General features: G+C 36.4%; 1 protein-coding gene across 1 annotated transcript in view; it reads right to left on the bottom strand.

The window, feature by feature from the left end:
• MYT1L (myelin transcription factor 1 like) overlaps window positions 1-26120 on the bottom strand; it is an 81635-nt gene extending 55515 nt beyond the window's left edge. Inside the window, exons 1-9 of the mRNA XM_029086955.1 lie at window positions 25154-26120; window positions 20541-20675; window positions 18044-18134; window positions 15636-15743; window positions 12293-12504; window positions 6162-6409; window positions 3572-3808; window positions 1717-1838; window positions 728-796 (exon numbers count right to left, since the gene is read on the bottom strand). Of these exons, the coding sequence (XP_028942788.1) occupies window positions 728-796; window positions 1717-1838; window positions 3572-3808; window positions 6162-6409; window positions 12293-12504; window positions 15636-15743; window positions 18044-18134; window positions 20541-20675; window positions 25154-26120 (2189 nt within the window). The remainder of the gene's footprint in view (window positions 1-727; window positions 797-1716; window positions 1839-3571; window positions 3809-6161; window positions 6410-12292; window positions 12505-15635; window positions 15744-18043; window positions 18135-20540; window positions 20676-25153) is intronic.
• Between the last annotated feature and the right edge of the window lie 1341 nt (window positions 26121-27461).

A 27461-nucleotide genomic window follows, 5' to 3' on the forward strand; every position in this document is an offset into this window, starting at 1 on the left:
CCGTGTTAACCATACTACCAGCTCAGGAGTACCACTGCCTCATAGCACTAACAAATGCTGTAGTACCCTCTCATACAGAGTTGCAGTTGAGCATTTGGTGCAGGAAGATAGATCAAAGCTAAGTCTCACAATTCCCTAACTTTCATTACTCACACTTGTCACTCCAAAGAACTGAAAGGAATTGTAAAGAATGCATTTCAAGTAGGGGAATAACTAAGTAAATACTAAAATCATAGTCAAATGAGAAAATGCATTAAGCTCAAAACAGTGATACAAACCTGGGGAAAATTATGCAAGCATTAGGGGTAAACAAATTGTTTTGTTTTCCCTCCGATCTGTGTTTGAGAAACTACAGCACTTTACTGGTTGTGTAATCAGAAGTATTTCATCAGTCTAATCACATGAGAATTTTTGGTTCTAACTAGTAAGCTCAAACGTTCAGAAGAAAATTGAATAGGAATTGAAACATTTAGATGAAATTCCAGAAGTTCTGACTTTTTTCCATCCCTATCACCTAATGAATACACAAAAGGAGATACTACATCAACAGACTTATGTATAGAGCCAGCCTGTATGGAATTTCTAGAGACTTCAACACATGTTCCAAGCAGGATCAGCCCCTCCTGCAGCAGCTCTCCAGACAGCCTTTCTAATTTCTGATACAATTATACACAATTTGCCATCAAATAAATATTTGTAAAGAAAATATTTGTTCTTTATATCTTACTTGAGTTCCTGTGAGCTTGTGGCCAGCATACTTCGAATGCTTTTGTCAGCCAAGGGACAGCCAGATAAACTGTAAGACATGGCAGGACATAGAAGTAAGTTAATCTTCTTATTAACTGAGCACTCCCAAACAAACACAACATAAAAAATAAAAAGTAAAAGTTTGTAATGCAGAAAAGCGATGGGGCAAGTGCTGTAATATTGAATTTTGTAATATAGTTAACCCTCTGAATATATTTAGGTATCAACATTACTTCCAAAATTACATACTGTAAATGTTCTTTTTTGTTTGTTTGTTTCTCTATGAACTAGTAAAATGTAACAAGAAATATTTGAGATTCCTGGGTTAACTACTTAAATGCTTAAGAATACTTTGGAAATTTTAGTAATCTATTTAAAAATAAAAGACGTTTATACAACACACAAATTAGCATGCTTTTAAGATCAACATATATTACTCAAAGGGTTAACACAGTTCAACGTTTTACTTTGACAGCATTGTTGAGGTAAGCTGAAAACAATAAATTGAAAAGACAGAATCCACCATGAAAAAAATGAAGTCACACCTTCTATGTGAGGCGTAATTACCAGTCACATGACCACTCCCATCACACCCTGGTGTTGGACATCTGCCACCAAACAAAAACAAAAACAGCCAAAATAGTAAGTATGTTTAAAAAAAACTTTTAAAAGTTTCATTGTTTCCAGTTTAGCTGCAATGACTGCAAGGGGTTTTAAGCATCCTAATCGAAAAGCTGCAAAATGAACAGGTTTAAATGAAAATGGCGTCTCAATACAATATAGCATCATTAAGAACAAGCAAATACACGTTAGCTTATCACTTTACTTAACTGGCAGTTTGAAACATTTATATGCTGCAAATGTTGCATGCTCATACCGCAAGGCGTATATGTACTCGTTTGTTTAAAAAAAGACAAAGAGAGAAAAGGTTAAAAGGAGAAAAATAATTTCACCTCACATTATGCTTACGTTATTAAATCCTTTTTGCTCTCTTTGCATTGAGGGTATTTGGGTTTAGGACTTGGGATTGTAACTTCACCAGGATACCTTCTTTCTTCAAGCGCCTCTTGGAAAGGATCCAAATCTTCTGGCTACAGGCAAATATATAAGCATTAGTTTCAGCTAGGTGAGGTTACAGTTTACACAAAATGATGCAAAGTAGAGTCATCAGATGCTATCTCCTTTGTAATCCGATTCTGATAGAGAAAAATAATGACATTATTTTATATTTCTTCACTTATTAAACCTTAAAATAATACTTGTATATTTCGATGAAGACTTCACAATATGTGGAATATATAGTTTATCTAATCAGGAAAGAAAAAAAAAGGGCAAAACACAGCTTTTCCTGCACCTGTCATGTTATTTTGTTTTAAAGGAATACGTATTTTTTTTCTAAAATCACCACAAAATAAAGGCAAAGGAAGAAAGCTGACTAAATACAGTATCTTACACATCACAAAGCCGTCTTAAATAACACTTTAACTGTTGAGAGCATCTCAAAGATGAAACAGGAGCAATCTCAACAGCTCCATACAGAATGTCAATGTGGGGCAAACCTCAATGGATCTGTCTGGCAAAAAAGAATTATATAATTTGTAATTAACATTACTGATACACTCAGAAATTCAACATTATCTGTTTCAGGAATTAAGTCGCTGTATGCATTGATTTAGCGATTCCTGCAGATGGTGCTATAAACACCACAGTAAAAACAGAGAGTTCTGCTTACTCTGAAAAAAACACGCTATACTGTCTGTTTTACCTCACATTTCCTTCACAGTGACAGATTTCCTCCCAATTTCAGTGAAATTAATAGTAAAATGGTAATTAACAACAGAGCTAGAATGCATTCAGTGTATCTAGTGAAAAATGTCACTTTGTTATAAGTTTCAAAGTTACTCAAAATAGTTGTACGTTTTAATTAAAATTGGCAAGAAATGTGCTACACACAAATGATTAGTCTAATTTTCTGTTATAAACCAAGAAAAATCAGAACAATCTCTAGAAGTCTCCAAACAGCTAAATTGCATTGAGTGCAGCATTGTACACAGCACAGTGGTAAGGGCTGAAACCTCATGAACAAAAACAGTGGCACTGAACCTTGTCAGCAGTCTTCTTCAGTGTCCTGGCTATTCTAAGCTTTGAAAAATAAAACAAATTCTCTGACATATTTTCTCGATTTGCCTCTTCTGTTTAAAGGGTTTTGCTGTTGCCTTGGTATTATGAATTGAAAAGTAACACTGATTTCTAATATATCTTCTTTGTATTCTTGAAAGAAAATTTCATTAATACAGGCCCTTTCACACACAGAGCTATCAGGAGCGTGTAAGTAATGTAGAAGATTAGCTGCAATAGTTGAAAGCTTACATTATACTCTGCTGCTTTTGTTTAAATTGATTTCTAAGTAATACATGCTTTCAAATACTCAGCACTTCATTTATGGTTTTCAAATTCAGGAGAATATCTTGTCTTGAGAGCTGATTATCCCAGTATCGCACAGTTATGTCAACTTGCTTACACAGAGTAATGTAATCTGGATAGAGGAAAACATCTTTACTGCAGAAAATATTTGTTAACAAGATGAAGCTCTTCGAAAACATGATTCACATTCATGGTTCAAATGTTGTCTTATGGAACTTAGTCACAGATCAGATGTGTGCCAGCATGTTGTAATCCTAAAGATTAACCAGAAGAACGTCCTTTTTGTAGTAAACCACCATTTTTATCACATATTAATTTTGTTTCAAAAAACAAATTTCAGAAATTTAATGAATTACCAAAATTAGATTGCAACAAGAACTAATAGATGAAAAAGACATACATTAATCTCTTTGGAATCATCTTCATCTATCCTACTGGGCTTCATTTTAGTGTAGTCCACTGGCAAGTCCCAGCAGTCACCCTCGTTCAGTTGGTAACACCGGTTATTCATCACAGCCTGCCGTTGCGGGGACATTGGCTCCAGTGGTGTCAAAATGGTACAGCAACCGTCTCGCTGCCTCTGCTTGTTCATGCTTAGATCCAACGTCCCATTTTCATCGACTTCCATATCAGGATTCTGTCAAAACAAGAAAAATATTGTTAATTCAGCTTCACACTAGCAAACTGTTACCTCTCTGTGTTCTTCAATCTGATTGCCTAGCAGAGTGATAAAATGCTTTTCCATTCCTGTATAGATTGTAAGCATTGAGCCCCCTCCCACACATAGCATGATGCTGTTACACAACATTAATGCTGTTAAAGTAGATTTCTTCCTGAATGGCTCATCTGATATTTGAGGGTAGAGGGGAGAGTCTTCATTACCCTCCTGCCAACTAGCACACAGGTGCAAAATTTGGAATGAAAGGGAGAAATCTCTAAAGGTATATTTTGTTGTATATATGCTCTTGATTTACTCTGCATCAGGTCAGTATCTATGAGGTAACATCTGCATAATTCTTGTTTCCAGTCCTGACACCTGTCTGGATGATTAGAATAACAAAAATCAGCTAGCTGCAAATAATCTTTCTTTCTTTGTTTATTTAACATTAACAGTAAATACTTTAATAGATAATATCAGAAAATTAAATAGGGAGGTAGGGTACCAAAACAAGTCCTTTTGAACACCATTTTGCCAATGAGGAAATATATTCAAATTTCACAGTTCCTTCCTTCCAGATGTAAATGTATTAACATATCATATATCTATCTTTATAATCAATAAATTCAGGTAGCGGAATAGTTGCAACAATAGTTGTACCAATTTCTGCAGTGGCTGAGGTACTGTGAAAAGTAGGGTGAATATGGGCTCTTACATTTTCTTTTATAGAAACAAAAAAGGGTTGTCTATTTTATTAGGTGAGGACAAATAAGATTTCTTAAAATGAAGACAAATTTTTAAACAAACTAAGGACAGATAAAATAAAAATGCCCACAGAGAATCCCTCATCCTTTCAAAAATGAAAGGATGCATAAGAAATTTGGTTTCAAAAGTAATGTGAATAGGACTGACTCTTCATATATCTGATGACTTTCTCTCCTCTGGAGTAGCAACAGAGCTGCAGAAAAGTACTGTGAATGCAATTCTCTTTCTGAATTACTGCCTTTTGTCAGAGCATATAAATAATTGCTGCTATCTTGCTAATTTAATTTAGAAAATACTTGTTTATCTTCTCAGATTAATTCCTTCAGTCTCAATATAGGGTGACACACTACGAAAGAGGCCCCTTCTGGTTTTGATACAGAAGACTTTTAGCATTTTATTCCAACTCCCATCATATTGATATAGAGAACAACTGCATTTATTTACATGCCAGAAACACATTTCTCTCTTGAACAATATTAAATAAATTAATATAAAAAGCAGTATTTGAAAACAAAGTCACCAGTCATTTTGGCTTAAATCAAGATTATTACAAGTACCTACTGCTACAGGTTTAGTTTGTTATGAATGATCAAGGGGCTTTACACAATGAGGGGAAAAAAACCTTTGTCTATATGTAGAAGAGCAGAACATGTCTGCCAGCTCAAAAGCTCTTCTATAAGCACAATAAAAATGTTTCCTCTGCACTGCATCTGTCTGCTTAGCCATCTAGTGGTCTCCTATAGGTAGCACCATACTGTTTGCTGGTGCATGTTAAATACTCATTTCTTAACAGCTATCAGAGTTTAAATTTAATGTTTATAATTAAAAAAATAATATTCTTAAAAACCGCTAATAGTTCACTGTTTTTCTTAATACATAAAGCTTAACCACAAAAGCTTTTATTTGTATCTGTACAGTCATTTAATAATACACTGAGGCTCTATAAAAATATAAAACATTAGTGACCCTGCACTACTGTTACGTACATTTAAAGTCTCCTGTACTGGAGGATTTGTTCATTTCAACTGTATTATGCAATGACTTTAGAACTGTGATATCACAGACGGGCAATAAATTATAACATAGAAGTAGCATAGATTTCTTTGTGCTAGATCTCACAACCTTAGGTCCCATTTGTGACTTTTAAATGAAAATACATTGTTAAATCTTAATCCTTTCACAAAATGTATGAAACATTGTTTAGCAAAAAAAAAAAATCAGTACTTAATACCACTCGAAAAACCCAAACATTTTTTACAATTATAGATCTCACTATTAAGAGACAAATTAAAAAAAGAGGGACTACATGCTATCAGTATCATCAGCTTATAAACCAGCTGGGATTTCTGGAGATACTTGTGAGAAACTTTCATCTTTCTTTTTTTTTTTTTTTTTTTTTCCCCCTCCCTGCTTTAGCAGAGCCACTGGATTATGCTAATTTTGAGGAAAAGGAAAATAAAAAAAAAAACCCAAAACAAACCAAGATGTACTGAAGCCATTCTATCTATCAGGGCCACAGAGCAGTAAAGAGAAATCTTCATCAACAAACAGAATTACTAATTTTTACCCTCGAACAGAGATCCTGAGGCTTAGTGGAGAGGTTCTGAGGCATCTCCCTGCAGCGAGTGGAGAGATTCAGAATAGCAGTAGCAGCCATGTGCGCTGCCTCCATGTCATGAGTATAGTCAAAGCTGCTCTTGCTGCAGGTACTGCTGGCACTGCTGCCTCCACCACAACTCATATTGCTGCTGCTGCTAGGGGCATAACTGCTTGTTGTGCTGCTGGTTGGACTTGAATTCTTACAGTAGCGTTTAGCTGTGGGAAGAAATATGACAAGGATGACTCAAAAGAACGAGTATTCTGCATAAGTGAAGAGAAAAACAAACTGCTGGAGGTGAAATTTATAATGAGCAACAGTAATCGATGCCAAAAAGAAAAAGCCCACAATAAGAATGATGGCTGTATTTCTTGATTTCTGTCTGTGACTTTTAAATGCTACATATGTGAGTTTGTATGAAATACCCTCCTGCAAAAATCTGCATGACGTGATCATGAATAATTCTGACAAACAGGCTGGATTTAGTAAACAATAAAAACACAAAACCACTGCTTTTACCCCACATATATAGTCAGACAGAAGGCAGGATCTGCTCAGCTCCTTCATTTTTATTAATGAGGGGCAACATAACACTACGAGACTCTTTCCTATTTACATGAGCAAACCGTTAATTTAAGGCCTAGTCTCCCCAGGGCTGCTGGAGATCAAGCCCACTCTAAGGCTGACGGGCTGGGTCTCTGGGCCACAGTGCTATTCGTACATCCTCAAACATGCCATGCTTCCTAAAAGGTTTCTTCTTCCTACATCACAGACAAATATTACAACACCGGCCATCAGAAAGGAGAGGACCGTGATGGAAGAAGGGTGGTGGTCACGTGTGAGTTTTACCACAGCTTGCCCAAAGGCAGAAGCAGCGGCTGTATAAATAGGAACAGATATAGCTGAAATGTCCCCACCTTCAACCAACCCGAGCACCCAGGACTCTTCATAAAAACAATAAGGCTCGAAGACACCCCTTCCTGCTCAGGCTGAGGAGAGTGGTGCTCAGCTGTACTCTGACTGACAGAAGTGGTGAGCGGCCACAGAAGAGCTAAGACACCAACAAAGTTCACCTCCAGCCTACCTAAACACAATGCAGTGCTGTTGCTGCTTTTAAGAAATGCTCCCTGCAGCCAAAGGTATTACAGTAATAATGGAAACCAGCTCTATTAGCCCACTTATTCCTCCAACCCTCTTCCCAAATATTCTGTTTTAGAAGTGTTCGTATAAATGCAAGGAAGTGTCAGCTCATCTCCTAAATCTAACAGTTCATAAAAAAATAAAAGGCAAGGTCAGAGGATACACACATGCATATTACAGCATCTGCTTCCCCTGAAGATGGAAATGTATACTGCAGAGATCATACTATATAGCACAGTATAACAATAACCAACTAGCATGCTGATTAGAGAGCTATACAAAAAAGGTCAGGCCCTAGCTAGAGCTCTTCCATGATGGGTTCCATTTAAATGCCAGACTCTCCAGGTGTATTTGTCTGAGCAGACATCCATATAATAATCTGCTCCCATGAGCACAGCCCATTTGTGAACCACAGGCTGCTTAGGTAGGCAGGCAGGGTTCAAAAGAAGAATCTGAAAGCAAAATATCTCTGCTAGAGCTTATGTCATCCTTCTTTCTCTAAAAAACTGAAAAAAATGCCGTTATTTTTACTGTAAAGGAAATAGTGTTACACTGAATTCATAACAGATGGAGTTTTCCCAGGAAAGCCACATAATGCACAGGGTGTGATTTTTTTTAAAGTGAAGTGAATGCTAAACATTCATCACATTTCTTTGTTTTGAATACATTAGAGTAGAACTACTCTAGCAGGGTATCCACTAATAATAAACCTGTGAACTATTTCTCAAGAGTTTAATTATTAATATAGTAGTCAGTGGTAGTCATTAAAAATTCAGCATTTATCCATTGTTACTTTGTAAGGGTATCTAAGACACACAAGAATTTTCCTACACTTAAGGAAGGAAATAATCAAATAAATCAGTTTCTACTGTGTTAACACAGCAAGCTCCCTGTACCACTGAACCTGTCAAATTAGAAATATCTTTCAAAATTCATATGAAGAAATCTGACTTCTGTCACTTGCAAAAAATTTTAGTCTTGTTATAGTAGGTCACATTTAGACAAACATAAGAGACATACTACATCAGAAATCATATATATGAGAATGTGTGCTAAAGAAAAAAAAAAAAGAGGCAGCTTTATACATAGGACTAACCATCAGAAACTTATGCAAGCTCTGATATGGACTCCTCTGTGGCCTTGGTCAAACTATATTATGCCTCAAATTCATTTTCCCTATAAATATAAAGTTGCTTCTAAAATTTAGTTGTGTTGCGATTCACTCGCAAAACACTTTGAAGATGTAAAGTGCTATAAACATGCTATGCAATTATTAGCTTTTAGATTACAAATAATTTAAGCAAAACTCACTCAGAGAGAAATGGCTATGGTTATTTGAGCTTTACTGTAGCTGTACATTTTAAGATGATTCACATAACCCAGACTGTTCATTTCACATTAACTTTCCAGGAGAAACAAAGATCACCAATTTATAATAAACTGAATCAAGTAGATCTCTAACGAAGGTAAAGATACATTGTTTCAAGGAGATAATTCTGCTTGCTATGTTGCCCAACTCTGAAGCATCAGGTTTTGGTAACTCTGTAGTCCCCCTTACACTTTGTGATCTGGAGCGAAGTCAAATGTGGAGAACACCTTTCCCATTAAATAACAGACACAGGTCTAACCAGCTGCATACCCATACCGGTCTCCCATCAGACGTGCCTGGGGGCTTGTTACTAAGAACTACTCTAAGTCTACAGGCTCCTCTTGCTAATTAATAATGGAGGAATGGGAGAGATCCCAACAATATAAAGGACCAAACTAAGATATTTGGAGCAGAATTAAATCTTGACCAGGCACCCTCATCCCCAGTACTGTCTAAGCACTGAATATGGTATGTAAATTAATTACAGTTTCAACACTTTTCTGACTTGCACAAAAAGAGATTCATCTCACCTGACTTCAGATATCTATCTAGTCATTACAGGCTTCCTCTACAGGCAGTGGAAAAAAATAGGAACTTTCAGGCAATAATTCACCTGACCAGTTTTAAATACGTACTTCAGGAGGAGATTAAGTGCATCAGAAAAGTGTCTATCTATCTCCTTGGATCTGAAAGGGGTGACAAGCTCAGATGTAGGTGTTGCCATTATAAAAGTCTAGATATGGTCAGATGAATCCCACTCCTAACATTTTCTCAGTGTTTTGACGGAAGGACCCAGTCCTACTGGTGGGATGAAAGGAGCTCTTGCCATCACCTGAGCAACTGGAAGGGTCACTGACTCCTCTGCCTGCTGTGTCCAGCTGTTCTATCTCTGCTGCTGTATACCATCCAATACACTATGAAACTGGTTTCAAAGGAAAAACAAGCCCACAAACACAAGATTTCTCAAGGATTATCAGAGCATTCTACCTCACAATGCAAAGTATCCATTTTCTGTTTGACTTTTTACTAAAGCTTACTGGAAAAATAAAAATAAAAATATCAAGAAAACAATCCAAAGGAGTTATTTATGTTTATACCACTCACAGCCATACACTTATTGAACATATAATCCCTTTCTCTGATGATGAAAATGCAGTGCTAGTTTATAATTAAAAAAGGATTGAGACATTAAGTTGTTGATTTTTCAGATCCTTAGCCTATTTGACTCATTTTATATAAAAAAAACCTAAAGTGCTGTTTACTTGCAAGTTCCCCAAAAACCTTAGGCTTACTTTCAGGCTTTTCAGGATGACTTTTCAGAGCTAACTCTGCTTTTATACTAATGTGTTTGCTGACATACATAATACGTGCGCACTCTGTACCTCCATAATGGCTTTAGTAGCAATAGTTAATAATTTTCTTTACACACAAATATGAAATCACCTAGAAATACTGCAAAGTTTCTTAAGTAAAAGTGCCTCTCTTAAGTGAAGAGCCTCTTCCTGACATCTCTTTCATATTCAGTTATTTACAATAACTGACAGCAAAATCCCATTGAAAGTCAGTGCCAAAACTTTGACTTTTAGCATACTCAGGTTTTCACTTCATCGTATGAATTTAGCTGATTTTCCTGAGGAACTTCAAAACTCTTTGCCAATTTAAGCCAAATATGATGAATTGTTTATGGAATATCAGAGACATGTGACTCCTAAAGGTTTAATCAAAATTACTGAGAGGGTACAAAGAAAAATTCAAATTAGGTCCAATCTCTGGGACCATGTTTGTATGTCTGACTGGCCAAAGAGCATGCACAGCACTTGGAACCAGGTACAGCGTGTTCTGCCTCCTGCAGAGCCAGGGCTATGGAACAAATCCATAGGGAAGTAGCCTTTGTTTGGTAAACAACCTGCTCCAGCTACAATAGGCTTCAGCTGTTCTAAGTACACAAGAACCATGTACACTTGCTGTACCAGCATGAATCACATGTATTCAGTGTCCCTCAGTCTTCTCTCGCTCACACTGCTGGGCAGTGAAGCAACTTAGTCCCTGCTGGGCAGTGAAGCAACCTAGTCCCAGTCTTACTTCCAAGTAAAATATCTATTCATAACAAAGGAAGATGAGTGTGCATAAAGACAGTAACCTATATTAACCTAGCCTTTCATTATTTAAGGCCACTGTTAAACTTGGGTTTAACATTGCACGTATTTTCAAGTTGTGATGATTTGGAAAAAAAAGTGAAACTTGTAATTATTTGCTGAAAAGGGGTCTTAAATGAGAAAAATATACATCAGTTGCTAAAGCATCAGTTATTTGATCTGAAAATACATATGTCCACAGGATCCCTAGCAATAATCTGATTCTTGCCTTTCGGCAAGAGTAGATAGAGCATATACTCAACAGTTAACATCTCATTCACCTTATATTAATGTACGCTCATACTCATTAGCTTACTAACCACAGTTAGTAATTTACTTTTAATAATGTTCAAGCCCTTATCCTGATAAAGGCAAACAAGGTGAGTGTATGAGAAGAAAAAAGGGCATTTTACTCAAAAATATGTTGCCTTTCACAACCCCTCTCCTCTCTGCTATAGTGCAAGAACATGCCTGTTGATTCTATGAGAAAGCAAAATATCCAAAATATCATAAATAAGAAGGCAAGAACTGTAGCAATTTTCCCTTTCTTCACTAACCTACTTTTGAATGTCAGAATCTGTGTTCTGGCAACAGCATAAATTGTTCTATATAGTATGTTTATTTCTGTTTTCCTAAACAAAAGTCTGACACCTGCCTGAAATTTCCTATGGTAGTCAGTGAGTAGTATCAAATATTTTAACCAAAAATAAACTGTTACTATTCAAAAAAAGAAAAAAAAAATAAAGGCACAGTTTGTTTCTTTATATATATACATATACACACATAATTGTATTGCTCTGAAAAATTCCTGTTGTCCTCAAAAGTTATAATCCAAATCCTCATTCTTTATCCTACAGTTCATTTTTCTCCCCTAATAAAAATCCTCTTGCCTGGCAGATCCCATCCATTGTCTTCTCCCGAACTAAAGCCACTTTCAGCCTACTCCTAAACATGTTACTTATGTAAGGTTTTCCAGAGAATTCAACAGGTGTACTCATGAGGACAGAATGAGCAGAAAGGCCTCATTAAGCAAGTAGAAGTGATTTCTGAAGTGCAATGAGGTCCAGGTTTTCTACTTTCATATCCCCACAGAGCAAGTATGTTATCTTTATGAGTTACCTGAACTATCGTACAGGAGCAAGAATCCTAATGTGACCCTTGAGGCCAGATCTCCCAGATAGCAACATAAGGACCAGATCTATTACTTAGTTTTTATTGCAATCTTAACACATCCCAGGAGCTTAATAGCTGTTCTTTTGCCCGCACAACAATCCTGAAGCAAGCACCGTATAAAAAACGCTTTTTAAAAAAGGCCTTTAAAATAACTTACACACGACAGCATTCCTCATAATACTATATGAACATGAAAACATGTCTTATTTGTATGATGTTTACATATACAACAACATGATTAACTGCAAACTTGTCTCTCATGTATAAGAGTGTGCACCTCCTACCATCATATCCTTTGGGGGATATATCTCTGGATTGCACCTTGGGAGCTATGGCTCTCTTGCCATAGGCATGGTTGTCATAACTGTTATATTCAAACGTAGTCTTAGAGTATTTCTCTAGTTCCTTGGCCAAGTTGGAGCGGGGTGTGGTGGTGGGGACATTGTTTCTGTAGCCATACTGAGGGATCTCCAATTGCTTAACAAAGCACATGGGCCTAGAAATTAAAGATATGTAAAGTTTGTTAGATGCAGTTCAGTTTACTGTGTCTGTGCATAATTTATAGTTCAGATTAGAAAATCTTACTTATTTCTTGTACTTAAGAGACAGCAATATAATATTGCATTTGCTTAGTTTGGTTATTTTCAGCAGACAAACAATATATATTTTCTTGAACAAAGCCTAGACAAAATTAATTCTAATACCACTAAATGTATCCTGTAGCTAAAAGTATTTTAAAATTCTCTTTTAAAATACTTCAGGGTTTCCCTTTCCCCGTGTAATTGCATCACATACCAAACATTTTCTCTTTTGGGAGGTGAATTAAAGAGGGGCAGACTGACAGAAGAAGTTTGAACAAATTCCTTTAAATGTCAAAAAGAAAAAATAGCAATGGAAGTTCCATTTAACTAACGGAGTCTCCTCTGAATTTCTTTCAACAGAGTTGTATGCTATTTTCCTGTATGCTTTCCAAAGGAGCTAGTTGTGTTTCATCCCTTAATATACAAATCCATGTTCATCTTGAGAAATACACAGGAGAGTCTCGCAATCTCTGTTGACTTTGAGCTCGCAGGTCCTGCTCACCCTTAAAGGCAGGGTTCTGGCAGGAGCTGTGAATGAATACAGACTACAATTGTATCAGCAAAATTTCTCTTTTGTTTAGAATTAGGGAGGATAGTCAGGATGACTAATCTCATTTGGCCATTGGAGAAACTTGTGAAATCTCAGTGAGAGAATGTTGTAGTGAACTCCTCCACTGTCACGCTGTCTTCTGCACTGGACACAGGACTCATCAGCTCTCAAAGCAGGTAAATGAAGGTCAGATCCTGCAAATCTTACCTATATAAGAAACTGTTATATGACTGGGTCATAGGGAGCAACTGCTACATGGTGCTGCATGTCTACCTACTGCATTTAGCAGGAGGTAAAGATGATGAACACAGCACACCTGAGATGCTTCTCCTGGAATCAAGAATCATATAATCTTTCTTCTTTTTCTTTTTTTTTTTTTTTCTTTACTGCATTTATAACCAGAGGAAATGGAAGGAACATTCATAGGAACATAAATTCAGTCAAGACCAGAAGTATCATCATGCTGGCTGACAAAATGGAATGTGATAAATAGTAAGAAATAGGTTTTGAATATTATGTTTTTCTGAATGAATTAATTTTCATAGGCTTTAGTCAGGATATTTATGTAAAGATCACCCAAGAAATCATATTAGTCATACTATTCCCTTTGATTTATGTATGCTTTTTCCTTTAGACACTTCTTCCTCAAAATACAGTAGGCTCATTTATACTATGGTCTGATATGAATAATATTTTGATTCTTTGTCAAGACAATCTATATTTAGCTAAAAAATGCAATTCAGATCCTGTACATTCAGTGCAAATCCAAACTTTCTGTGGAGGAGATGTCCAATGAACTTAACTTATTTTCAAGTAAGAAATTTAAAATGCAGGTGGGACGGAAACTGGGATGAAGAGAAATATTCAAGATTCAGTCTTAGAACATCTCTGTCTGCCCATCCATTGCCGGCATGCAAGTATTATAAATAGCTCTCAAGTTCTTAATCTTAAATACTTCAATGACTTAAAGGTAAAAGGGAAGCAGGAGACAAGATGAAAGCATTACTTGAGTTGCCTATAAAATCTGAAACACAGGGGAGGCTCACAAGCAAAGTTAAAATTACAGTGCAGCCTCATAGGGAGTTGCCAGCAAACTGGAAGCTGCTTTTGAGCAGTTGCCTTCATTGCATGGCATCTGACCTCCATGGCTTCCCTTTAATCAGCAGTGGTACAAGCCATTGCATTTTTGATCTGTCTTTTTTCATGAAGTGAAAAACTATGATATTCCCTCAAAGGTGTTTTTTATTAATGGGATTTGAAGAACCCTTCTCTAAGAAAACTGTCTGGGATGCTGTATGAAAAACTGTACAACCCGAGTTAGGGGCAGTTAAGATAAAGCCTATCAAAAGCAATCCGAAGAAAGAAAATGAAGTCAACAGGCATGACAAAAAATCTTCTGCAGATGAGAACCATAATTCTTTGTTCCTAGGTCTATGGAAAGACAGGTTTTTGAAAAGACCATCAAGATTAGATGAAGGTTTAAGATAATATTCAAAGAATGATGTTGATAATACAGCAGACAATTTTTATTCTAAGCAGGCCTATCAGATTTTAAAGCTAGAAGACAGCTAAATACTAAGAAACGTATGGGATAAGTAGGAAGTTCTGGGAACTAAAGCTGCAGCACTTCCTCCACGCTCTTTGAGGCTGCTGGAAGGGACGCACCTATACCAGCCCACAGATACTGCAGTATCCATGGAGAAATTCTGCAGCTCTTGGGGCATCATCAGCATAAGGCTGGTACAATCACGCAGAAGTCTAGTTCCTTTACATGTACCCTTCACACTTCAGCTCCGTAGAAACAATATTTTTTCCACCCACATATCTCAAAAGAGGAGACAATAGCACAAAGCTGGACACAGCTTTGGATAAATGCAGAATCCTATGTGGATGAAGATAAGGGTTATGTCAAATTGGTTCAAAGTCCTTCCCATATGAAAATTCAGGACAATTCTTCTCTCTTTCCATCCTTCCTGGCAGTGAGTGGGGGAACAGAGATAAAGAACTAAGCCTGGCCTTACTTTGGAATCTAAGCTATATCTGGCAGTTTTCCAAGTGTCCTGCCGAAAGGTGTACTACCAGTTTAGTAATGTAAGTAGGGCTTCTGGTTTATTTTAAACTGATATTTACTAGTAAAAGCCTGCTGAAAAAACCAAGACTTACCGGTAAATATTAGTTTATTCCCAAAAGATACCAACTTTTTTCACATTGTTCTTAGACTTTGCACTCCAGCAGTCATCTTTACACCAAACAATGCCTAAGACAAAAATGAGCTTTTCAGCTTTACATGTATTTGCCAAAATAATTACCAACCCTCCCCCATGTAAATTGAGTGGGAAATATAAACTGTGAGAATTGGATCCAGAAGCCCTAATTCTAACTCTATTTTAAAGGAGATATATATGTATATACAATGTATATAAATATAAATTCTCAGATTAGGTGAATGTGTGATGAATTCTGCATAATAATAAGTATTATAGTGATTTCTAATACCTTAAAACCCGATCTGATGCCTGGTTTGATTTTGACACATCACAGTTCTGATGCTTCTCTTGAGCTTTAGCCAGTTTCTCTGCTGCAGCAATAGGACATCCAGAGAGGCTGCAATTACAGAAAGGAAATTTAATTGTCTTGTCCTGTGTAGTTTCACATTATAGCACTGATCCAATTACTCCTTCTCCTCCTTAGCCAGCATCAGGATGAATCTGAAGGAAAAGAGTTTCCAAAAGCTTTTTGGTCATACGTATTTTTTTTAATAGACTTCCTTTCTTCTGCTTTCAAAGTGGTAGATCTTACATCTGCTCTTCTCTGACTGTACATGGGCAGATTATTCATGGATGTCAGCCAGTGAATATATCAGTAGGAGAGGAGAATATAAAGTGGAATCTAGTGTGCAGTTCTGCTTGCAGACTTGTGACCTTTATGCATCTACAAATATTGCCAATGAAATGGCTCCTGAAGATGATTAAATGAAAACATCATATAGGCCAAATCTTACACTGCTTCACACCTCATTCAGCTTCATTAACTCCAATCTTTTTGCAAGGCATATAAATGAGTGCAAAATTTGGCCTTGGGTCTCTAAGTCTGCATCTCAACTATGTTACACTAAGTGTTTGTTCATCAATTTCAGCCACTAAAGTATGTTTTCTAATAGTAGATGATGTAATACGAAAAGAACTTCTGCATTCGAATTGACATTCAATTAAATTAGCAAATGCTGATCTGTTATTGAAGTGACAATAATAAGCCTAATTCTTCTGGAAAAGATCTAGAACAGGGCAAAATAAATATATTGATGCCAGCAGATGGTGCTCTTAGTGAAGCTGTAAAAACCTGTGACCTGACAACGGAGGGGGCCCTTTCCTTGTCATAGTCTATTTCGTGCTTATGTGACCGCAGCTCTCTGTGTACTCCACAGGAAAAGAAATTAAAGTGAAAGGCAAATCAGTGCATTCCCAGATGTTCCCTTCTCTATAGGAAATAAGGGAGGAAAAAAAGAATAAAAAAAAGTGAAGCAGAGCAAAATGCCCCAAAAGCTGCAGAAAGAGGTGAGCACAGACTGCAGACTGCTCTCCCCAGCCCTTCGTCACTGCCCTAGTTCTGCAGAAGGGTGATGGGGCTCTGTGTGGTTTTGGAGTCATGCCAGAGGGCAGCTGCGCTCCACTGACATGCTCTTCTCCAGACACCTCAAATATTCTAGTAGATATTCAACCAGAAATGAATGCTGCTTCAAGCAGCAGTAATTCCCATAAAGCCTTCTCAGAGGTTTTTGCCGCATCTACTGGCAGCATCACTGCAGAGAAGAAAGGGGTACCAGAGCTTACTGCAGATGGGTTGGTACCCACAAGAGTCTTCTGGGAGATGTGCAATTAATATGAGGGGCTCTAGTAACCCAGAGCTTGATAAGACTGAATGTCCGGTACCTGTGTAGTCCCTTAAGCCTTCATGCTTAATTAACAGTAAAAATGGAATTCACTAATAGGAACCTTGCATAGTTCCTTTTACCCTATCACCCACATTTCCTGGATTTTTTAAAATTGTAAAGAAATAAGAAAGATCTTGTTGTTCTGTGGGAAAATGATGACCTGTACTAAAAATTATACACTATAACATTTTCATAATTTTATTACTTGTTTGACAGAATTTAATAGGCAATGGTATCCCTTCTATAAGAATCTATTACTAATCTTCGGAAACTATAGAAAGGTAACTTTTTTTCTTAATCTTCTTTTCTTTGGCTGGAATATTTACATCTAACATTTCTGGCTTCTCATTTTTAAATTTAATGAGACATTTTCATAAGGTTTCTTAAACAGGCAAAATTCTCATTCAGTTTTAGCTGAATAAGGACTTTGGGGTTGAGACTGTGGTCAGTAGGAAAGCTAGCTCTTACAATGTCTGTGTACTTAAAATGATGTTTCTCATATATTAAAAATACATTTTTTAGGAGTAGAGTGGCTTTTTTCATGCATTACAAAATAATCCCTGAAGAGAGTGAAGTGTGAGAACTCTGCCCTAGTCCTGCTGATGTTGGCAGACTCTTCCTTCTCCCTGCAACATACCCATAAGAAGTCATACTATTCATTTTGTATCACGGCTGTTCAACTAATATAAAAAAAAAAAGAAAAAAAAATCCACCCAAAAAGCTAAAGGATGCTTAAAATATCATTTGTGGATCAATTCATCCATACTGAAGCAAATGCACACTCATCCTCCTCAGAAAATACATGAATAAATGTTACTCTTTAAAATGGATAAAGCACATGAAGCACCATCTGTCAATCTTAAGAACAAAACGACACACGCACTCACACCCCCCCCACCAATGGACTGCTAGACGGGTTGACGTTCGGAGGCACTGTTCCCTCTAGATTGGCGTCCAGCGACGGCATCCTTACCTTCGGTGGGAATTCCTGTTGCTATTTACGTGGCCCCGGCCTGTGCAGCCTGGTGTAGGACACTTAAGAACATTTTCATGCATGGCAAGAACTTGACAAGGAGAGTAAGAGAAAACAGCAGAGTATGAAAACAAGAAAAAAAAAATCAAATCCCAGTATATATGAAACCATTTTAAAACAAAGCAGGATTCATTAACAACCAGCATTCCTCAAAAAACACGTGACACACGTAGCCAATAAAGCCCGATGAGGAAAGTAACTATTGTGACCCTATGTTCATTAACACAGGGCAACAGTGAAAGCTATGAAGGTTACAGAACCTATAAACAAATGTATCTCTGGTGCAACAGTGAAGCAGAAGAATTCCAACATCTTCTTCATACAAAAATACCGAGCAAAGATCAGCTCAACAGTGAAGTGCGAGCTAGCAACAGTCCAATACAAAATTACAGACTAGAAAAATTCTTTCAGAAAATGCATGGCTTTATATACACAGTATCAAACTCAAGAGATTAAAATCTGCTCTCTAGTTATACTGGTAGAACACTGAATTATTTGAAACACACCTCAATACAACCCTAAACAGTATTTAATCCTAACTGTAAGACAGTCCAATTGAGGTAGGGGCCAGTTCTGCCCACTTCCACATAGACATATAATTCATATCTATATAACGAGCAGAACTGGTCCTTTAATTTTTACTTGTATACTCTACAGATGTGAAAACTGCAATGGATAGAATTTTTTTTTTTCAAAAGACTAAAAACTGAAAATAAGCACTTAAAAAATTGAGGGATTTTCTTTTTTTTAAAAGAAAATTGTGTAAAAAATAAATAAGCAGTACAAGCTTAAGCAAGTAAACTGATTTACATCTGCACCCATTGCAAGCTGGATGAAAAACTTACTCCCAAGGCTGCTCAGAGCAGTACTCCTCTAAATCATAAAGCTCATGCTATGAAGTGCCAAATTATCAAGAACTTTTTGATAACACAAAAGAGTTTTGTATGATGTGAGACATATCTGAATCCATGTCTCAAAACTGGATGGCAGTACATCACTCTATGGAAAAAGGCCATCCAGCCCTTAAAAAGTTTTGGTTTTCTCATACAAGAACTAGTTTGGAAGCCTATATTTAGTTCTCACTCAAAAAAAAAATAAAAAAAAAAAATCTAATGAAATCATTTAATTCCTTGACTGAGTTAAAACTGAATAAAAGCTGTTCAGAGACTTGAGAATTTAACCATGAATGCTGATTAAAAGATAACAGTCATCATCACCCCATCATCAGTGTACTAAAACGTGTACAGATGCAAAAGCTTCACTCTGAAATTCCTACTATTCAAAAGCTATTCTTGCAACATGCTGCACAAGGCCAACATCACAGGAAAAAAAAAAAAAAAAAAAAAAAAAGATGAGCTCACCTTTTTCATTTTAGTAGGTACAAGAGCATGCAAACAGTTTAAAGCTATATTCTTCTTTGATTTACAAAGTCTTCTAAAGAGCCTTTTATGTACCATTTGTAAAAACAAGAGAACTTTGAGAAACTGCAGAAATATTTGTTTCAGAAAATTACAGAATCTTGCAAAGCAGAGAAATTACTCTACTTGTTCTACTGTATTCAGAGATCAACGAAGCTACAGCAAAGTTTCCTAAAGCACCTCCTTATTACTTTACTTCTGGAAGAAGCCACTCTACCATGAAAGAGGAGACTTTTTATGTCTGCCACTCTTGGTGTGCTAATCTACTTCTGTTTCCCGACCCTTCAGAATCTACTGTCCTTTGGAAACTGGGGACCATTTTAGTCCTGACTGTCTTTATAACGTTTCCTTTAGGCTGTTGCAAATCCGCTGACGTTAGGTCTATGAGTGCTGATGGACAGTGGAGAATTTAGGTCCATAGGCCCTCTGCCTTCAAATGAATGTCTGTGAGCTCATGGGAGAACCTCCTTTGCAAAGAATCCACTGACATGGCAGGAAATTCCACCCATGTGACTGACAGGGGAATATTACTCAAAATCCTGAGTTGTAAAGTAAGTTGTAAGTAAACAGCCAAATTGTTATTTTTTAATAATATAAGTTAAATATAAACTATGTCTAAGACAAAACAACAACAAAGGAATGGGGTTGCAAGATGTTCTAGTACATTTGTTCCTGTACAAGACAACAGGCACAGCTGATGTGACATCAGCACGCAGAAGTAAAAGCAGTGCACATCTTCTGGAAACCTTTTTTCTCTGTTGACTGAATACATCTATTTAAAAATAACATAGCATTTTTAAAATCAAAGAATACAGCTTTAAAAGTTGTTCTTTTAGTGTAAAAGTTAGTATAGAATGGAAATGATGATAAAGGAAAAAGTATAACACAGAACAGTTGACTAAGTTGAGACAAACCATACTGAAAAATGAAATTAATTTTTTAAATAAAAAGTTTTAAAAGCATGCTAGCAAAATCTTTGTAGTTTTATCCCCGGTTTTCATGAAACAATGTGAACTTACTTTCTGGAGGGACCCTATCTTTGTGTGGGCATCCTGACAAACTGCGGTGATGGGGGTAAAGCCCCGTTACATGGCCAGTTCCATCACACCCAGGGGTAGGACATTTGCTCTCTTTCTTTTCTGTTCTTGAGGGATCTATAATTTACAACAAATGTGTCAAGTGAATGATGCTTTTCACATTTCTGTAATAAGGTTCATTTAATCATGTCATTTACTCTTTGGTAAATGTTCTATGAAAACTAGAAGAAAAAAAAATCTTCTACTTCTTAACACAGTTCCGCCACTTTTATCCCGTTATCTTCTTTTCAGACTGCAGGCTCCTACGATCACAGCAATATCCATTCACAGTGATTGGAAAGTGACCTTTTTATAGCAAAGCCATACCAGTGTCAATCAATGTTCTGCTGGCAAGCATCAGCTCAAGGGTGTAAGGTCATTTGGAAATTGTTTAGTTGGAGTTTTCCTTCTTTACATTCCTATTTGCCTGATGTATTAAGGTCTGTAAATGTACTGTCGTAGTAGTTCAATGTTCTGAGAGTAGCAAACACAGCTCTTTAGCATAATGATTCAACGATTCAGCACAAATAAATCCCTTTTCCAAGGCTTACTGGGGAGATGACTCTTGTTTTCTTTAAATTACTTATGAAGTGGTAGAAATTACGTAAATATTCCTTTCTTTCAATAAGTTATGGTGGGGTAAACATCATAATCAGAATTACTGAAAGTATCACTTGCTGAGTAAATCTGGGACATTACAAGCATGCATATATAATGCTTGAATATTCATATGCTTGAAAGGTTAATGATCTTTTAGAATGTTGTTGGATATTCTGTCTGCAAATCAATGAAAAGTCTAAATAGAAATTTTTTCAAGAAAGCAAAGTTTTCTGCCAATAATGTAGTGGCAGTGCTGGTGACATTAATGCTGAGCTAGAACTTTCTCACATACTTCATCAGCTTGTTTCCTTTAACAGAACATCTGTAAAATAACATCCCTACCCTTCCAGCCCAGCACATGATACCCAACCACAGTTGCCAGATTTTGGAGACTATCGATGATTTTCAGATTAGTATTAAAGGAGCAAAATTCAGAATACTGTAACTGCTACCATTTTGGCTCAAGATCAACCAACATCCACTTTCCATTTTTTTTTAGTCCGTCCTCCTTTCAATACCCAATCTGAGCTATCTTCATTTCAGTATTTTATGCTGCTCTTGTCATTACTATGCTTCAGTATTTATGCTTTCAACTCTGGAAAATAAGATTTTGCTACTTCTTTTCCATTAAGTCTTCCTTACATAAATTCCATCCCAGCTTCAACAAATGCAACCCTCAGTAAAATCAGTGTAAATTTCAGTACTTGCAGAACTTCACATACAACCCATTTTTTTCAGCATTAATCACTGCAATTCAGAGTTCACATTCAGTTGTGGACTTATTTTTCCTTTGTTTCTCTCTGGTAGCTTTATATATACTTTTACATTGCAAATTCTTCCAAACACTTTAATTTAGAGAAATTCTCTAGCTCATTGTAATGACTCTCCAGGTCTTAAATCCATTCTTAAATTTTAATATGAGATTTAAACTTTGTCTTCTGCAAATGGAACCCCTGATTATGAAAGTTTTCTTTCACTTAACCTGCATGTTGACTGCATGTTCTTTGTTTCATGCTCTTTAACGATAAATACACATATAAATCTGTCTCCAAAGTGCTATACAGTTATCACAACACTCCTGGAAATACTGTAATCTTATATGTCAGAAAATTGAAAAAAAAACCACATCAAGAAGTTAAACCCAAGGCCACAGAAGGAGCAATGTCAGAGGAGGGATTTGAATTCCTGCCAGATAGGCCTGTGCTGAGACCACTAGAACAGCAAGCCCACAGCTACATACATACACAACTCTAAGCAAGTCTTCATGTCAGGTACTTTGGGATGTATAGAAGTATTAGATAAGTGAATAAGTAATGTAAATGAAATATAAATAATGTAAATATAACAATATTCAAGGACTGCAAAAAATGTAGATGATTAATAGACCATAATGGCTTTTTAGAGACTTTAAGCTAGAGGAACTTTAGCTACTCCATGTTGTCAGAACTCCACCAAAGTCCATGAAGGTATTCTAATTTAGAGCAGCTGAGGATCCAGACACATCCTACAGTGTCAAGCAAAGCCTCCTCTGTATTCAAGTCTATGCTATAACTTTATAGCATGTATCAGATCCTTAAGAGCCTTTATGGTCTAATGAGTCAGAAAAGATGCTGTATACTATTCTTAATGATTTCAAAACTCGCATAAAATCATACTTGCACAATTTCCCATTGCTTTTAATGGAAGATATTTGACTAAACTTTCTACAATTTTATATTAAACACTGGATACTCTTTTGTAAATCGTTTTCTGCTGATTGGGAGAAAAGTTGCACTGTTTTATGTAATTCTGTAACCTTTCCTCACTCCTTGCCACAATGGGAGCATTGCCTGAGTGAAAGTTGTCAGAGGACTCAAAAGGTTTTAAAATTCGTAAATTTCAGAAGGAAGTATGTTTAGATGGCTTTAAATGGCAAGGAAAAATGGTTAGTGGTCCCTTAACAGTTGTTACAGTAACCTCTGAAAGCAGAACTCCCGAAGCCAGGAGGTAGTTCTCGCTGCAAACTTGTGTATCCAAAAAAGTTCCACTTAACCATATCATACATCTTGGTTGCTCTCTCTTCCAGGATTATTTGGAAGACAATGTGTGAGTTAAGAATAAATGATATAGGCAATTGTACTACTTAAAGTGTCCTCTCTCAACAACTACTGGAATATTTTTTTTTTTTTAAGTAAGGAAAGAATATTTTTTTTCTTCTTTTAGTAAAAAAGTGTAGAATGATCCACTCCACAAAGTTTATTGGTTCAAACTATCACAATATTCAGTCCCGGGCTGGGATTTGGACCTATTATCAATTCAGCCTGTAGCTCCTAATAGGTAGGATGGTTCAAAGAAGCTCTAGAATTTACTGCAATAGGAAGTCCGTGATTTTGTTACTGTCAGAAATTATGTAGTCTTTTTTGGAGACAGCAGATATATATGTCCCAGGCATACAGGGCTGGACAACACCAGAGTTAAAAAGCTCTTCATAAATTAGTATTGGTTTGCCATGTTTTCTGTGGTTTTATTAGAGACATATATTCAAAGGGAAATGTACCTAAAACAGGTCATATACGAACATTTAGCACAACATTCACATGGCTATGCAGTAATGCACTAACTAAATAAAGTTGTCTTCTCCAAATACCCAAAGTTACTACAGCACTCACTGGACCATATATCTGTGTTTAAAACAATCAAAATTTCACTAAAATACATTGCAGAAGAGTATCTGACATCAGTCATTTCCATGCTTTTCTGAAAGACTGGGCATCACTTTTCTTTAAGGCTTGTAAAAAAAGATCAAAACCTTTCTTGGACCAAGATGTTGTCTGCCTACCTGACTGTCACAGGCAGATCTTAAGGTGTTACTCTTTCAAAACAGGGATTTATAAAAAGGAGAAAAATGTCTACCATCTCAGTTGTAGAAAGGAAACCAAATGTTTTTGCAACAAATATAAGATGAACCCAGTCCCTGCTTAGCATCTCCCAAGAAATGCCATGTCCTCAACTTCCACTAAAGTCAATGGGAACCAGAGGTGTTCAATGAGTCTCAGGAGGTATTGAACACTTTATACAACATGGCCCTTCATGTACAGATGTAGACACATTGAAGAGGAGTGTGGTAATATAAACACATCATCACCATGATAATCCCATAAATTAAAAGGCATTCTAAAGGTAACCTTTAGTCTGTTGTTTTTTTTTTTTTTTGTCCTTTTTTCTTTTCTTTTGTATTGAATTATTGTCAAGGCAGCACCTTAACTGTTTCCACAATGGAATGAAACCAGTGAAGTGGAATGCACATAAGAAAGAAATTGCTATTGATCTCAGCCCAGGCCACACCATGCCTTGCATAGCAAATGCTTTCCATTACCTTACTATCTTAAGATAATTAATGTGCAGTCAATGCCCCTATCTTATGTTATCGGTCATTCTGATACTGTTCAATTTTTATCAGGCAATTCTACATTTTAGATGGGAGAGGCTTCATCAATAACTGCCTTTTGATGATAATTTTATAAATCATGATGCCACCTATCCAATCCAATCTGTAAAATATGCACTTCATAGCTGATTGACTACCTGCTACATAAAACCCCACTCACCAATATAGTTTGCAATGTAATTATCTTCATTGTTTTTTAATTATTACTATGAAATATATTAAAAACTTGAGAAAAATCTTTGCCTCTTTCAACATGATCTCTTATTTGTATTGTTTCCCTGAAAAGTTATTTTTTTAATTTAGCCAAATGATATTCACTGAAATACTGTACATATTTCTAACACTGCAGAATGAATCCTTATATTTTATAATTGCAGCATGATGCCATTTTACAATCATGCCATACTACTACAATTTAATAAAGTTCCCATTTTGTGGAATTAATACTTCATTTCAGAAATCTATGCAAAACTTAACACGTTAGCTCGCACTTTCTCATGACATAACATACGGTATATAGAAATATTACCTTTACCATAATATGGCTTTTTGACATGGCCGTCACTGGGTTTAGGCTTCCTGTCATCTCCAGAAAGGTGTCTTGGAGACTGTTCCTCAAAAGATCTCATATTATCCCTCCTTCCAGCTTCCACTGCCATTTTTTCTCTCATGGCTTTTGCTCTCTCAGTTTCCAAAGCAATTGCTTTCTCAAGCAGGGTTAAGTTACCTTTTGTCATATCAAACACTTCTTCAGACCTATCTGAAGTAACAGAGGTGGTATCATCGTCTCTTTCATGACAACCATCCTCCTTTGCACAGCTAGAAAAAGTCCTAGATCTGGGGCTCAACTGTTCTTCAAGCCTCATTAGGTTCATCATATCAGAGTAATTCCGGTCTGGAGTTCTTCCTTGGAAGTCATCTTCTTGCCTGACATGCTGGCGAGTGTTCATGTTTTGCTGTTGATTTCTTTCCTGTGGGTTTGTCTCACTGAGTTTCCTAGCCAGATCAAAACACTGGTTCCTTAAGCACTCCAAACTGCTGAGACACACCTCTTCATCACTCTCCTCCACCATTTTTTCCGTAAGTCCATTGTTCACAGGCTTCCCTAGCATTACAAAGTTCATATTCCTATTATCTTGCTGTGAAGTATTGTCTGCATAATTTCTGTCATTAATGTTTTCTGAAAGCACTACACCATGTCCTTGTGCTAATAATTTAAGGGAGTCCACTGTTTCCCTAACAACATCACTGTCTAAATCTAAACTCAGCTCACTTTTCCGACCAATATTTTCATTTTTGTCACTATCATCTTCCAGACTATTAGATGTATTGCTGTTCATTTCTGATTCTGTCCTGGCTCTGTATGCTGCATCCTCTGCAATTTTGCCAAGATTTAACAATGACTTGGCCACCAGTTCATCGTAATTATCATACTCATCATTATTGTTATCGTCTTTTTCTGTGTCTTGCATTATTCGAGTATTGTGACAATTCATTTGATGGTCTTCTGCATAAAAAAACAGAAACAAAGAAAGAAACAAAGAAAGAAAGAAAAAGGAAAAGAAAAGAAAAAAGTGGCTACAATTGGAACTGTTGTTGCAATCGCACGGACAGAAAACAAACCGCATGTCAAATATTGTTAATCATACAGCAATTCTGTAACACTAGGGCCCATGTGAAGTGAATCTCTATAGTCTGTAAGGCTATTTTTGTTTATTTGTTATGCACATGAATTTCTTTCACAGAACCAATAACAAAAAAGCAATCAAAATGCTGATTACTAATACTGCTAAATATTATGGCATATATACTTATGCTTCTCCTTTCACTTCTATATTTGCAGTTTTATGGGGTCTGTTACAATCATATTACTAATATGACATAATTGCCTAGGTTTCCAACTTTTTGCACTCCTGTAAATATGGTAGATGACAAAGGAGTGAGTATTACTGGATTTATTCTCTTACTGATGAACGCCATTCACCAAAAGAGAAAAAATATATACCAAGCAGGAAATCGTCACTTTTTAACACTGTACACACCATTAACACTAGATAATCAATAACTATACATAAAGATCAAAATGGCATTTTCCTTAGTGGATCCATCAGTAGAAATCAAAACCTCTCAGTTTAACTATGCAAACTGTGGAGAAGTAAGAATCTTAAAAGAGCTGTTACACGGAAGGAAGATAGAAGCAATTATATGCACAATATAATTTTAAGTAAATATGCTAGCCCAAATTATGTGGTCATACACATATGTTAGGGCTGTTATCTCCTGTCCTGTGCATTGTAACATAATGGTGCACAGTTCCCACATTTTACTTAGCTTTGTTTTGTTTTGTTTTGTTTTGTTTTGTTTTGTTTTGTTTTGAATAACTGCGGGACAACTTAATAAGATGGAGCCAATGTGAGGCCCTGAGGGTGAGATTCATCTCACCTAATTTTAGACATAAGCAAGGCAGGCATCTATATGCTAATAAGCTATTTGATGTTCCCATCCTTAGTCAGTAAGAGAAGCAGACACTTTAAGGGTGCAGTCCACCTGATCTGGTTAAGATATCTTCTTGAAAATAAAGTTAAAAACTACTGTAAGTGCCTGTTTCTCTTCATGGACAACAAAGGGGCTTGGAGTAGATGCATACCTTAAAGATATCCACATTTAGTCAGATGAATATCATCCAGAGAGCATTTTCTGATATCTCATGTTCACTCAGAAGTTATGCCATTCTTAGACCCATTCTTAAAACGGATATACATTCATCATTACTTACTGATGAGAGTCTCATAAATTATATTTTGATAATCAGCTACTCAAGTAATATATAAATGTTT

This window comes from Antrostomus carolinensis, unplaced genomic scaffold (genome assembly GCF_000700745.2).
Source record: "Antrostomus carolinensis isolate BGI_N321 unplaced genomic scaffold, ASM70074v2 scaffold13869, whole genome shotgun sequence".
Lineage (NCBI taxonomy): Eukaryota > Metazoa > Chordata > Aves > Caprimulgiformes > Caprimulgidae > Antrostomus > Antrostomus carolinensis.